This window comes from Neodiprion lecontei, chromosome 4 (assembly GCF_021901455.1).
Source record: "Neodiprion lecontei isolate iyNeoLeco1 chromosome 4, iyNeoLeco1.1, whole genome shotgun sequence".
Taxonomy (NCBI): Eukaryota; Metazoa; Arthropoda; class Insecta; order Hymenoptera; family Diprionidae; genus Neodiprion; species Neodiprion lecontei.
This window is the reverse complement of record NC_060263.1, coordinates 24,349,708-24,362,511: the sequence shown is the minus strand read 5'-3', so window position 1 is coordinate 24,362,511 and position 12,804 is coordinate 24,349,708. Positions and strand designations below refer to the sequence as shown.

The 12,804-nt window shown below is 36.1% G+C and overlaps 1 protein-coding gene across 1 annotated transcript in view; it reads left to right on the top strand.

The window, feature by feature from the left end:
* The window catches only part of LOC107220928 (Down syndrome cell adhesion molecule-like protein Dscam2), a 182,430-nt gene that overhangs the window by 114,747 nt on the left and 54,879 nt on the right, over positions 1 to 12,804 (top strand). Inside the window, exon 5 of the mRNA XM_046736696.1 lies at positions 2,736 to 2,878. Coding sequence (XP_046592652.1) covers positions 2,736 to 2,878 — 143 coding nt within the window. The remainder of the gene's footprint in view (positions 1 to 2,735; positions 2,879 to 12,804) is intronic.

Genomic DNA, 12,804 nt, shown 5'->3' with positions numbered 1-12,804 from the left:
CTAGTTGGGGGAGGGGAATGCTTTTTTATCATTTTTACTTTGACATAGTGACAAGTTAAGTATTCATTGAATTATTATATTCGAAAACTGCGAATATCTCTTTAATAATATAAAATATTAGAATTAAAAACAAATGGTTTGAATATTCATCCGATTTTGCTCTACGACAGTTCATTTCATTCGGTAAGCTATTTTTCGCAAGCTCACAAAAACAGATTTTCCTTTTTTCAGTAGTCAATTTGATGTTGCCATTTGATGATTAATATCAGTCCTAGCGAAATGTTGCAAGATCAAATTTAATATTTAACAATACAAACATAATGAAATACAAAACTATTTCAGTGATTCTGTAGGTCATAATATTCTGAATAAAATGTGATATTGTGTAATGAAATCGAACGAATTTACTAGATTTTTGACAGTTTAAAAGTGATTTGAAACGAAGCACCGATATTTAATAAGTCTTGTTTATAATTCCAGTATTTCATATTTTTTTATTCCGAAAGAGATAAATTTGATAAATACTCAACGTACAACTATTTCTTAATAAAAGTATTAAATAGTAACCATTTTGGCTAATCAGCCTTAATGAACTGCAAAAGATCTCTGCCTTTGAGCTACACCGATATTTTGTGTAAAAATTTCAAAATTGCACAAGAAGAAATGAATAAAAATCAACTTGCCACAAAAAAATGATCGCACCTAGTTCGCATTCGAATATGTAAATCACTTTTAGTCATGCGAAGGTGAAATGAATTTTGATTGATAAAAAATTGTGGAAATCGGCAAATCCTACTTCATTCGAAATTGAACTAATATCGACAGTATTGAATTTCATAAAAATGGTTTCCACTCAGAAATTCTAATAAAATAAAAAACAAGTATAAGTTTAATTTTTTATCAAAAATTAGATGATCTCGACAAGAATGTTCACAAATATTAAGAACGATGATTAAAACAAAGAACATATAATAAACAATTAGCACGATGAAATGATTAAATGGTAGAAACAAGGCGTGTTTAATTAATGATTATTCTCGTAAAATAAAAGTTAATACCTATAAATACGTGCATAGATAGAGTCGAAAATACGAGTATCAAATTCTCTTTGACGTACGAGTATCGGACGATTTAGGCATTTTAGTGTTGTATGATGCCGGGAAATCCGAGAACTTTGAGCATTTCCACGTTAATTTTCCGAGTTCGGAGCATTCAAATTTCCGGTTGAATTACCAATGATCGGAATAACATATGCGTGTATGTGTCTATTCGCCACGAGTCCACGCACACCCGCGTGTCAACCGTGCATCATTCACGTACGGGCAAATAAAATTGAAATGTTAACGAGATCTAGCTTGCGAATAAGCCCCTGACTCACCTGCAGCTGCACCTGCTGCTAATTTTAATTTAGCTTTCCCCACTCCCGTCTACTTTCATCTTTGAACCGATCAACCACCACGGACTTGAGGATGCATGGACGTACAGGCAGGACGAAAATGTGGTTCAAACGAAAACGCGATAAAACAAATGATTCAGGATTTTTGTTACCAATCTGTGAGGCAAATGGAAAATCATTCTCAGACGATTGATAGTGGATTTATTATTTTAATTTTATTTTACCAGCTATTTTTCATGAAAATCAGACGAACAGGACAATTTTTTTTGGTCAAAAAATAGTAGAACATTGTGATTTCTCAGACTTTTTTAATGTGCCAGGTAATTTTTTTACTACGAATTTTGAGTGTTGAATAATTTGCTTCTAGATCACGGAGACCTTTCTTGCAATTACATTCAGCTTGACGGGGTTCGGTTACACTCTTCAAACCTGTGATTAGTCGTGATTTTGCTTCGACACTTTCTCGAACTGACTGTACCTTCCATACATCCTTAAGCTTGAACGAGCTTGATATTCGGCCGTGTTTGCGCGCAAATGCTGGCGTAGAATTAAACGCCGCACGCCCTCTGCTTTTTACTCAAAAAGCACGAGCTGATCTATGTACATTCCACACATAACTGCGTTCAAACCGAGGTTCAAACGTTGCACGGCGCAGCTATAGGATCAATTGCCGAAAACGTTCAATTTCGTGGAAGAAATTTCAACGTGCAGGTAAACTCGTTGTGGGTTCTCTCAAACGGCTTGAACTGGAATTTGAATGAAATGCCCGTTTCCTTTGATAATAGAGAAAAAAAAAAAGAAAGACAAATAAATTAAAGCAGAACGAAACGAGAAGACTCGTTTGATTTTACGAGTTTTTGAATTTCCTAGTGTTAGTTTGGTCCAGTTTCGTAATTTTCAAATCCGAAATACAAGTCGAAGATCGCAATATTTTCACAAGACAACTGAAACATCCGACACAGAAAATCACCATCGTTCGTAATTCTATGTTCTGGCCTTAAATCAATACGAACGACTCCAAGATTATCAATTCAATGTTCCATGGGCTTAAGGTGCTATCATTTTGAAACCGGAGTAATCATATATCAAAAAATTTTATGAGCACGCTATGATTTATTTGAAAATAACTTTGGTGGGTACAGCAAAATTGATTCCATGAACACACTTGACGCCGTTCCGTAATGGCGAAAAACACTTATAGAAGCACGAAAGTGGGTAAGCAAGTTTCAAGGTTCACTTTAAACGATGAACACTGCGAGAGGTACAGTGTAAATTTTCTGGAACGTTTGTACGAGGTGCTGGCAATTCTCTGTCGTTCTCTAATTAAATCTCATTTCAGGCAACTGTTGGGTAACGGAACACTCTATTTCCCACCGTTCTTGGCCCAAGATTTCCGGGCTGAAGTTCACAGTGCCCGGTACAGATGCAGGGCGTCAAATTCCATAGGAACGGTTCTTTCGAGAGAAGTCACCCTGCGAGCTGGTGAGTAAAGAGTTACCGTCTCTCTGCTGTATGTATGTACTTGAAGTTCCGTTAAGCCGAAAATATAGACGTGGCTAGTGATTTTTAATTTTTTATTCTTGAGGTCACTTCAGGAGAATCAATTTTTTACCTCTAGCGTATTGAGAAAAATCCAATTAGCGTAACAGTTTGAAAATTTACAGTCGACTTGAGAATCTGTCGAAACAAAAATATGACTATACGAAGGTTCACAAAGTATGATTAAACCTGATCAAATTGAATACGATCGTAAAAATTCAGTTTATTTAGAAACAAAAAAATGTATACACTAAGCTTATATGATTCCATTTTTTTTTTTTTTTGTTTTTTTTTTTATCGAAAAAATCGTATAGCTTGTCCAGTTTCAATAAAATAGACACTAGCTTGCTTTGTTCGTAAATAAATTCATTACAAATCGTCTGAGCCAGTTTTTTCTTGAGCTCAAGGGATGGTTAAAAAAAATCTAATACTTAAAATCATCAAATTATCATCAACGCAAACATCTGATTATCGCAACAGTGATAAGAAAATATAATGAGTGACGGTAATCAAACATAACAGCAAAAGACGCTAAATTTTCTTATAACAGCCGCAAAACTCATCATTTTGTAGGGAGAATCATATTTTTCGATTATGATAAGAACTGAAAATAGGTAAAAACTGTACAGTCATCATAAGTAGAAGTTTATTTTACTTTTAGCATACTGCAGCATGGGTTTATCCGCTAATTTGAATCTCGGGCACGTTTCAGAGACTGTTGGAATTGATGACGGCCAATGAGCCAATCCGTTAAGCAGGGTCAACCGCGACATATTATCGATGGGTTTGTGCCGATATTTTCCTATCGATGTTCGCCTGTCAATAATTTACCAATAATATTAATCTGCAGCTCAATCTGTTATCTAAACGCCAAAGATTGAAGGATATTATTTTTCTTTTCCTGATACAATCCACGCATAACATAGTCGGAGGGAACTGTTTTTTTTTTAATATAAATAACGAGTTTTAAGACTTACGCGAAATTGTTTCCTTTGACTCAAAGGTCACGATGAATTTTATCATTTTATACTTTAGGCTGATTTTCCCATATCTTTGGTTATTTTTTTAAATAAACAATTTTTCAGACTTTGATGATCAGTGTTATGCTTTTGTTGGTTTCACGATCGAGAATCTCAATTTACATTTAAAATTAACTTCCTTTAAAAATTGTAGCAAAGAAACCGCCAAGTCATTACGGTTTGTCAATTGCCACCAGGAAAATGTTTGGATTCCGATAAAAAGTGTATTGACGCGTGGTTTACAATTACCGAAAAACGTTTTTCCTCTCGAAGAAATAAATGATTTCTCGACGTGTTTCTGGAGGTAAAAGTAAATTAATTGGCACATCAGTTTTTCGAATTGAATGATTGAATAGCTCAATATGCGTTTAATACAAGTTAAATTTATTTAACATATTTGATTCGAATCTTTGAACATTCGATAGGTTGAATTCAGTTTAAAGAACCTTTACTTCAGACCATCAAAACTGAACTTTGACAAAGAGAATGTAAAAGAAAGAGATTACAAAAAATAAATAAATCTCCGTTGATTCAAGTGAAAATTTATGTTCGTAACACACGACCAAAAATTTATTCCCTCCAAGCAGTTTATTTCCGTAATATCGACGGAGAAAATGAAATCAACGGTTTGTTTGGGTAGGTGAAAATCTGGAAAATTAGGAGGTAATCTTGCAGGTTTGTTTTCCGAGGCGTGATCGTCACGCGGTGTACGTACTTAAGAGCAATTACCACCAAACTAGAGGCAGTCTTCGTTGTATACCCAAAGCGTTACTTCTTACCCTCTCCTGCGCCACCGCACTCGGGCAACTGGAAAGCTATTGTCTCGCTTTAAGCTCGGGCATCCCTGTCGCCTCTTGTTGGAGCAAGCGTAACGTTTTTGCTCGAGACATGTTTTGCGAAAAACTTGACAGACCGTCTCGCTGACGAGCCTTGACTAATGGCGCGTTAATTTGATACGGTGATTTCTCATTTTTGATCAATTAGCCAATGGCCAATGGCCAATGGCGCAATGGACACGGCTACGCGTCTTTCCTTTCCTCGCTCCACCTTCGAATGGAATTTTTCCTCTCAGTAAAAAAAATAATATCCATTAAACACGGCTGGGTGTGCGTGCTGAAAAGAATATTGTTATACCAGCTGTCTTTGTCTTTTTGTGCATCGAATTGAAAATTTGATTTGTAGTTATATTCCACAGTCCTTGACTATTTTCGTTTTTCTATTGTAGATGTGTCATCAACTTCGTAGCTTTTGGTTGCGGTCACTTGTATTATATTTTTTCGTAACTATGGCACTGCGATAAATTGATATTGAGACTTCACCTAACTGTAAAAAAAATTTAACAATATCGGTCTTGGAATAATTTGATGGCACTTCTTTCAACTCGGACGAAGATTCAAAATTCAACGGTCTGACTGGGCGTGATTGCGAACCCTGACAATAAATATTTGTAAGGTATTTTCTTTGTGAAACTGATTTGAACTATAAACTTGGAATTCCTTGTGCAATTTCACGTTTCATAACTGTGAGAAATTTCGAAGAATTTTAACTCCCGAAAAATTACAATTTTTACTGTAACGTATGTTATACAAATACGAAAATAAAATCGTTGATTTGCAGACATATATTTTCTTTCGAAGTTCTTCAATATTCGTATTTACATGTACATTTTATTCCCACTGATCATTCACGCTGAAAAGGTCAAACAGCAATTTACTCTCATCAATTTTAACGAAGATCGCGACAAGGTTTCCAAGAATTCATCTGCCGAGTGAAATTTGACGCGAACGAGTGAAAGAAAGAGACAAGGAAAAAAAGTGCTGGCCGATTTTGGCAAAAGGAAAGACAATTACTCGTTCAATTATTCATTGCTTCATTACAGCGTTGTTATTCCGCGAAAGTCGATTCAATATCGCGAACGAAATTCATTTCAAAAGAGTTTCAAGACAAATATATAACGTGCATAGCTGAATACACCCATTGCTTATTCCATTGTGCAGAAAGCTCCGTTTCAACAGTATTATAAGCGACTTTTATTACACCACGCTCTTTGAATTCTCGCAGAAATTATGCAAACCTAAAACTCTTCGGTGAATAATTTCACACAAACTGGATACTTTACTTTTCATTATCCTACCTCTTCAACCAAAGTTCACGTTTCACATTTCTTTTCATATCCTTTATCAATTTTCAAATTGACTTGAACCTGAAATTAAGGAGTTTTTGACGTTCTCTAATCATTCACGCAGAAGTCTGATATTTTCTATGAGAAATTGATTAATTATTAGACCAGGACAAGACGAATGAGAATAGAAGAGACGAGTGAAGAGGAAAACAATTATAAAGATGATTCAATTCTTATCTCAGTAAAGCATAAGATGAGCTCGTTGTTGGCCCGTTGGCTGTAATAATCGCGGTAACTATCCTTACCACCTCTTTATTCTCGCGATTCTTCTCTGCACGTGCAATTGTTATGAAAATGGGTATACGGGAGTTTTTCAGGTCACTGATCACGAACCCACGATCAGATTTTGTAAATTCGAGATGGCGGATCCAATACGGTAGACAAAAATTCTAAAAAAGCCGCAGAATTAGTTAAAAATGGATGTACGAGGGTTTTTGATGTCGCTGATCGCGATTTTACCATCAAATTTCCAAGACTCGAAAGCTCAACTCAACATGGCAGTAAAAATTTGGAAACTCGTTGGATTCTTCCGAAGCACCTCTTACTTTTTTTTCTTATAAGAAGGTAAAGATATTAAAAACTGTTGAAAAAGTAAAAAATAATATTTTAAAAGTAACAATACTAGAAGATAGTAAAAAAAAATACATAGAAATAGAGAAAAAAAAAAAAATATTGTAGCCAGGTATCGTCACGTCCTCGCTGTTACCTCCGAGTTATGCCGAGAACGAAAAAATTCTGTAGTATTATCATTTTGTCTAGAATACCGATCTCTAAGACAGTTTTCGGAATACTGAATTGCAAATTCAAAATCTGATGATGAATTTGTGATCACCAACCTCGAAATACCTGGTATGTGCATTGTTAGCTGATTCTGATACTTTTTCCGAATTTTCGTCCGCCATATTGGATGCGCCATCTTAAATTTTGGAAATCTGACGAGGATTTCCTGATCGCTGATCTCGAAAACCTTAGTTTATCCGTTGTTAGTTAATTCTGAGGCGTTTTCCGAACTTTCATCCGTCATATTGGATCCACCACTTTGAATTTCAATTTTCTAATAGAAAATTCGCATTCAGCGACCCCAAAAACTTACGTGTTTTAATTTTCATGAGAATTCGTCGACTAGAAAAATGCATGCTTCGAAGGGTTAAAACTTTGGTTTGTATTCCCCAAAGTCTGTACTGTAAACTATTTAACAAGGGACAAAACATGGATATATATTCTATGTAGGTACAGTCGTATCTTTGGCCAAGTCGGGCGCATCTCCGAGGGACAAAACTTTCCAAGCATTGGCTAAGTGCTTCTGAGTAATTAATAACGTTGCGTGGACGGAATGGTGGGCTGCCCGACCTAACTTGTGATTGAAATCCGTCCCATTCCGAGTTGAAAAGAATATTTCTTCTACGTCTACTTAAACCTCATCGTCCACTTTGTGGTGATTAATGTCTCATTATAAATCGATGCGTAAATAGTTTAATACAATTTTGAGAAGCGCCTAATTCGACGTTTAAAACTACCAACGTAACTGAAACATAGATTCTTAGACTGTACACAATTACGAAAATTATTGTACCTTGAAAGAAAAAATATTGTTAACGTTTTTACCTTCAATTCTCTGAGGAAACTAGAAATTTAAGAACGTTAATACTATCATATCTTTGATTTCGGTCTGATAATTTCACAGTACAACAACGCATATGATTGATTTTGCAAAAATTTACGAGCACAAACTGCAGTTAAAAACATGAAAAACACATTTGAACAATTCTTTTTAGACGAAATTATGAAAATTTTTATTTTCACAGCTGCTCTGCTATCTTTCCAAATAATTTTCATATTTCTCGCATATCTCAATACCACTTTATTGTTCATTTGAAATGTTGCTGGAAAATCTGAGACCTTGTGAATTATAATGATTTTTTTTCCGGTAAAATAGTTATTTCGGTAATCAACTCAATATCGTCATTTGTGAAAGATCTTTGCAGCTTACGATTGTAAAAAATTGGCTAATACTCAACGTACGACTAACTTCTAATAAAATTAATAAAAATGATCGATTCTTAGCCAATCAACTTCTGTAAAACAGATTGTCATCCGATTCCACTCTGTTAATTAGCCCAAGTGTTAAATGTCTGCGTTAAACGAGTTCAAGTTCCGCGACAATTTTATACCGGTTCGCATCAAGCTCGGTACATAAAAAGTGTATAATATAAGACAAACTGCCAAAGCCTTCCTACTCCCGGCGGTACTGCGCGTGGATATTTTAAGCTTTCCTTATTCATAGGACAGAACTTTACCGGGTAGCGCCACGTCCCGTACGTGAGCCACCATTTAAATGGCTGATTTTAAGCTCAGAGTGAAAGCTATACGGTGCACTTAATCCCGTGCTTTACTTCGATGTGAAAGCTTTTACGGCAAATAACTCTCCGGCGTAAAACTTGAGCAGGTATTATTAATAATATTTTAATTCCTTATCAGCATGTTTACTCGTGTGAAAAAGAGAAAATTCTGTCAACTCAAACGTTCGCTCTGCTTATCGCCTTATGTACTTACGTTAGTAAGGAGCGGAGAACCTCCTAAATTATCTCCCATGATTAGTACACCTGAAGTTCACCGCCAAATAATGAGATTTTCTCACCTAATACCTCGAGGATCGTTATAATACGCCTTGAAAGTGATTATTTGATTTAATCCTCCGTCGTAATCAACTAGTTCGTACCGTAATACTGTTCAAATACGCAACTGGTTACAGCATTCGGAAGAAGCCTTATAATTTGTTCTAACCTGCACTCTAATAATGGCGGAGGAAATGTCTAAATTTTGATAAAATCATCTTGACGCTATGAAATTTTGTAAATGGTTATTTGGTTTCGTGAAATATATCCGGCAAAACAGACCAATGATTTTTACAACAATTATTTTTTTACAAATGCTGAATTCTTCTAGCTGCGATTCAGGTATGAAATTCTTCTTTATTTATTTTCTTAAATGCTTGCAAAGTTCACTAGGGTGTTGGAAAAAAGTTTGAACTCACAATCAAACAAAACGGCGGCGATTTTCCGTCGTAAACCGGAAATTTCCTTTTCTTTTTCAACAGCATGAGAAAACAAAAAAAAAAAAAAAATCAGAAGGCTCTGATTGCATCACTCTAAGCACGAGAAAAGCGTTCACGTATCAACCGCGATGTGAGCAAAATTGGAAACGTCAATCTACTTTGTACAATTTTCAACAATGAAAATAAAAATGCTAAAACAATATGTGAATCTGACTGTTCTCCGGTCGGGTTTATTACGAAGTATACATCCACAAAGTCGACAGCTGACATCTCTTTTACGCAACTTTTTGTCCCTTACGTCATTCATATTTCGCATTGACATGTCTCTGCAAGCCATAGCCAACCACCCCGAGGGACTTTACACGGGGATCGGGTTTTTATTTTCATTTTATTTCCTCTTATTTTCTGAGAAAAACTTTCGGGCTTTGAAAATATTTTCGTTCGAGTTCCGCGTTTGACGTGTTTTTAATCAGCCCGCACCCGGGCAAAGCAGCTGAACCCCTTCACCGGAGCGTTGATTCGTGAAATCGGTATATACGTACATATGTGCCAGTGCATGCTTATTACACCGAAACTAGGGTACCATTGTTACCAAAGTTGTTCGGCAAAGCTGTATTCATATATTTTACTAACAATATTAAAAAAACAAATCTCTAGGTGTAGTTTATTTTCATACAAAATTTACGCTAGGTACACGTCGAAAAAACGATCGGTTTAAAGATGCTTCGTGCAAGAATTTAGAAAAAAGTGATTCAGAAAATAAATCCCTATGGAATGTTTTATAATAGTACATATAAACTTCTTCGATGCTCCATGAAGGTCTACAAGAACTTCTCAAACAAATTCCGAAAACCCTGTTTCCATAGAGATCCTATAGGAAATTGTTGAAACCCTACAGAATTTCATAAAAATAAACATTCCTTACAACGATTCCGAAACATTTCCCTACGCAAACTAAACGTAGAATGAAAGAAAAATAAGATACTGTAATTAAAAGGCAAAGTGATTATTTTATTCGTTAAGAATGAAACGAACACATTTGTATCAAAAATGCACGTCGATTTTGAAACAGGTTTGTTGCGTCGCCGATGCGTTTATTTTTAAAATGATATTTCCCGACCAATGTAGCAGGTTCTAATGAAAATTCAAATTCGAACAATATAAAATACAGTGTCGACAGAATTTTCGAAAGATCTTACAATCGCGTAAAGTTAGCTCAACACAGACGATTAGCAAAATAGCAATTAATGTATCGGCGTACAGACGGACGTGCTGTAAGAATACGAATCATTTTCATTTTGAAAAACGGGCGTATTTAAATTTTTTTTTCCAAGACCTCGTACCTGCAACGTTTCCTCGTTATCACTATTACGAGGTGTGACAAGTTTCAGTAGCCCGTTATCCTCCCCACATTCCGTGCCTTTCCGCGAGAATATACTCGGAATGTAAGATATAAAAACGCTCACTCGTAGCGTCGCTGCATCTCGTATGTATATATATATATATATATTTAATATGCCTGAAAATTCCGTCTCGTCTGGAACACGTTGCGGAGTTTACACGTGCAGAGAACGCGGTAGCTTGCAGATGAAATAAAGAAAAATAAAATGAGGCGAATAAGAATGAAAGTGTAGAAAAAAAAAAGAGAAGCGAGAAAAATATGAAGACAGTACGAGACCGACGAAACTTAGAGCTTGCGAGCCTTGATGAAAAATGAAAAGCAGGAATAGCATGAGGGAAGAAAAAGCGGAAGAAAAACAGTCCCGAACCCTAAGTAGGACGCTCGCGCCAACCAGGGAAACGTGAAATAAGCAGACTTTACGACCAGGTTGGCAAAGCTCCCCCAGCTAAGATAATGATACGTTTCAAAAGTCAAACCATCCCCAACTGAGACCTGTTTTTTTTTTTTTTTTTTTTTGCGGTCTTTTTCTCCGCGGAAAAAGTGTTGAGTCGAAATAAATATCGCCGGATAATTTATTTATTTATTTGCTTTTTATTTGCGCAGCAGCAAAAGATCGACGGCTTGTTTCTTGTGTCCGCAACATTGTTGCGAACCGGAACCAGCAGAGAAAGTTTGACAGTTGGAGAGAAAACGAGCCCGCGCCCTTCTTCGCTCGGCTATCACTTACCGGAAGATGGGAACAGAGAATAGGAATTGTATTGGAAAAACCTGGCGACTGTATTTCTACGAACAAAACTTTACCAACTCAATTTTTGTCGGTTTCTTTTTCGCGAGGCAATAGGCGACGAAACTGGCGGGAGAATTGCGACCTTCGCTAACCTATAAAGTCGTTTTGTCATTTTTGATAGGGTGGAGAATTGGCATACCGACAAAAAATGGTGAAACTTGTTAGCAGGCTGGATCACCGAATGCGCACGCGCAAAGCAATTCAACTTTATTTTCACCAACTTACTCGAAACAGTTTGTGAGATGGCGAAATCCCTCGCGTGAAGTGGCAAATTGAATTTATTGACATATGTTTATTGACTTCAAGCACGCGCTTTCGTTTAGACTGCGTTGTCTGTACTTTTGTCTTCTTGTCGATTGGAAGGTATAAATTTGGTCTACCATGAATTGAAATTATTTTTTTATCGACGACTCGTAGCGGCCATCGGTTATCAGTCAGTCAACAACAAACGTTTGCCAAGCCTTCCAGAGTAACTGCATCAACTATATTCGAGGTTTACTTCATTCGAAAAAATTCGCATCACCACTCGGTATTCCATTTTTTTTTTATTTTTCAAACGGTTATATTCTTTTACTAATGTAATGCGAGAAGGCGTAAATTGTGATCGAAACATTGAATTTTGACTTTGAAAAGTTACCCGTTTGTTGAACAAAAATTTTGTGATCCATGTTCGAGATATTATGACATAGTGAAATAGTTGACGTTATTGCCAATAACAATTCTTGCCATTCATTTTTTCTCATCAGGAAAATACGCAAATAAAACTTGATCAACATACTTTTGAGTAAAACAGGCCCCATCGAATCAAAAAATTGGATGTTGAGCTAAAAATTGTAAAAAAATTCCTGTGTAAATGATAGATTCGAGCCGATGGTATACAGTTGTTTTCTCACGAAGGCAACGATAAATTTCAATGTCGTTTACCGGTGATAATAGTACAGATAAGATTTCTGGAGATGAGTGAAGCCTCAGTGCGAAATTAAACTTTTCAGGATCAGGATCGGGAAGTCCATACCAACTTGACTTGCAGCAGTCCAAGCCTGACTCCTTCCTATTTATTTGCTAATTTTTCATCGCATTTCTTTCGAATAAATGGATGTTAAGCCTATTTCCAACTTTTTTTTTCTTGTAAGTTTTTGCGATACAAGATTTTTAATCGCAAAGATTTCCGCTAGCAATAATATTTTCAACGTGAAATTAGATTTCCAAAGCTAAAAACTGTGTCACGTGGTTTCCTTGATTTCCATTTCACCGAATGATTTCTCAAGTTTCCGGGTAATTTCCAGTGATTTCTTGTTATTTCCCATTATTCTATCCGATTCGGAAATCAGTAGAAATCACTCGGTAGGCCGGAAATGAACGGAGTTACTTCGCGTGACAAGGTATGAGTAAATAGTAATCCCCAAAAATCAATGTCGACGCGT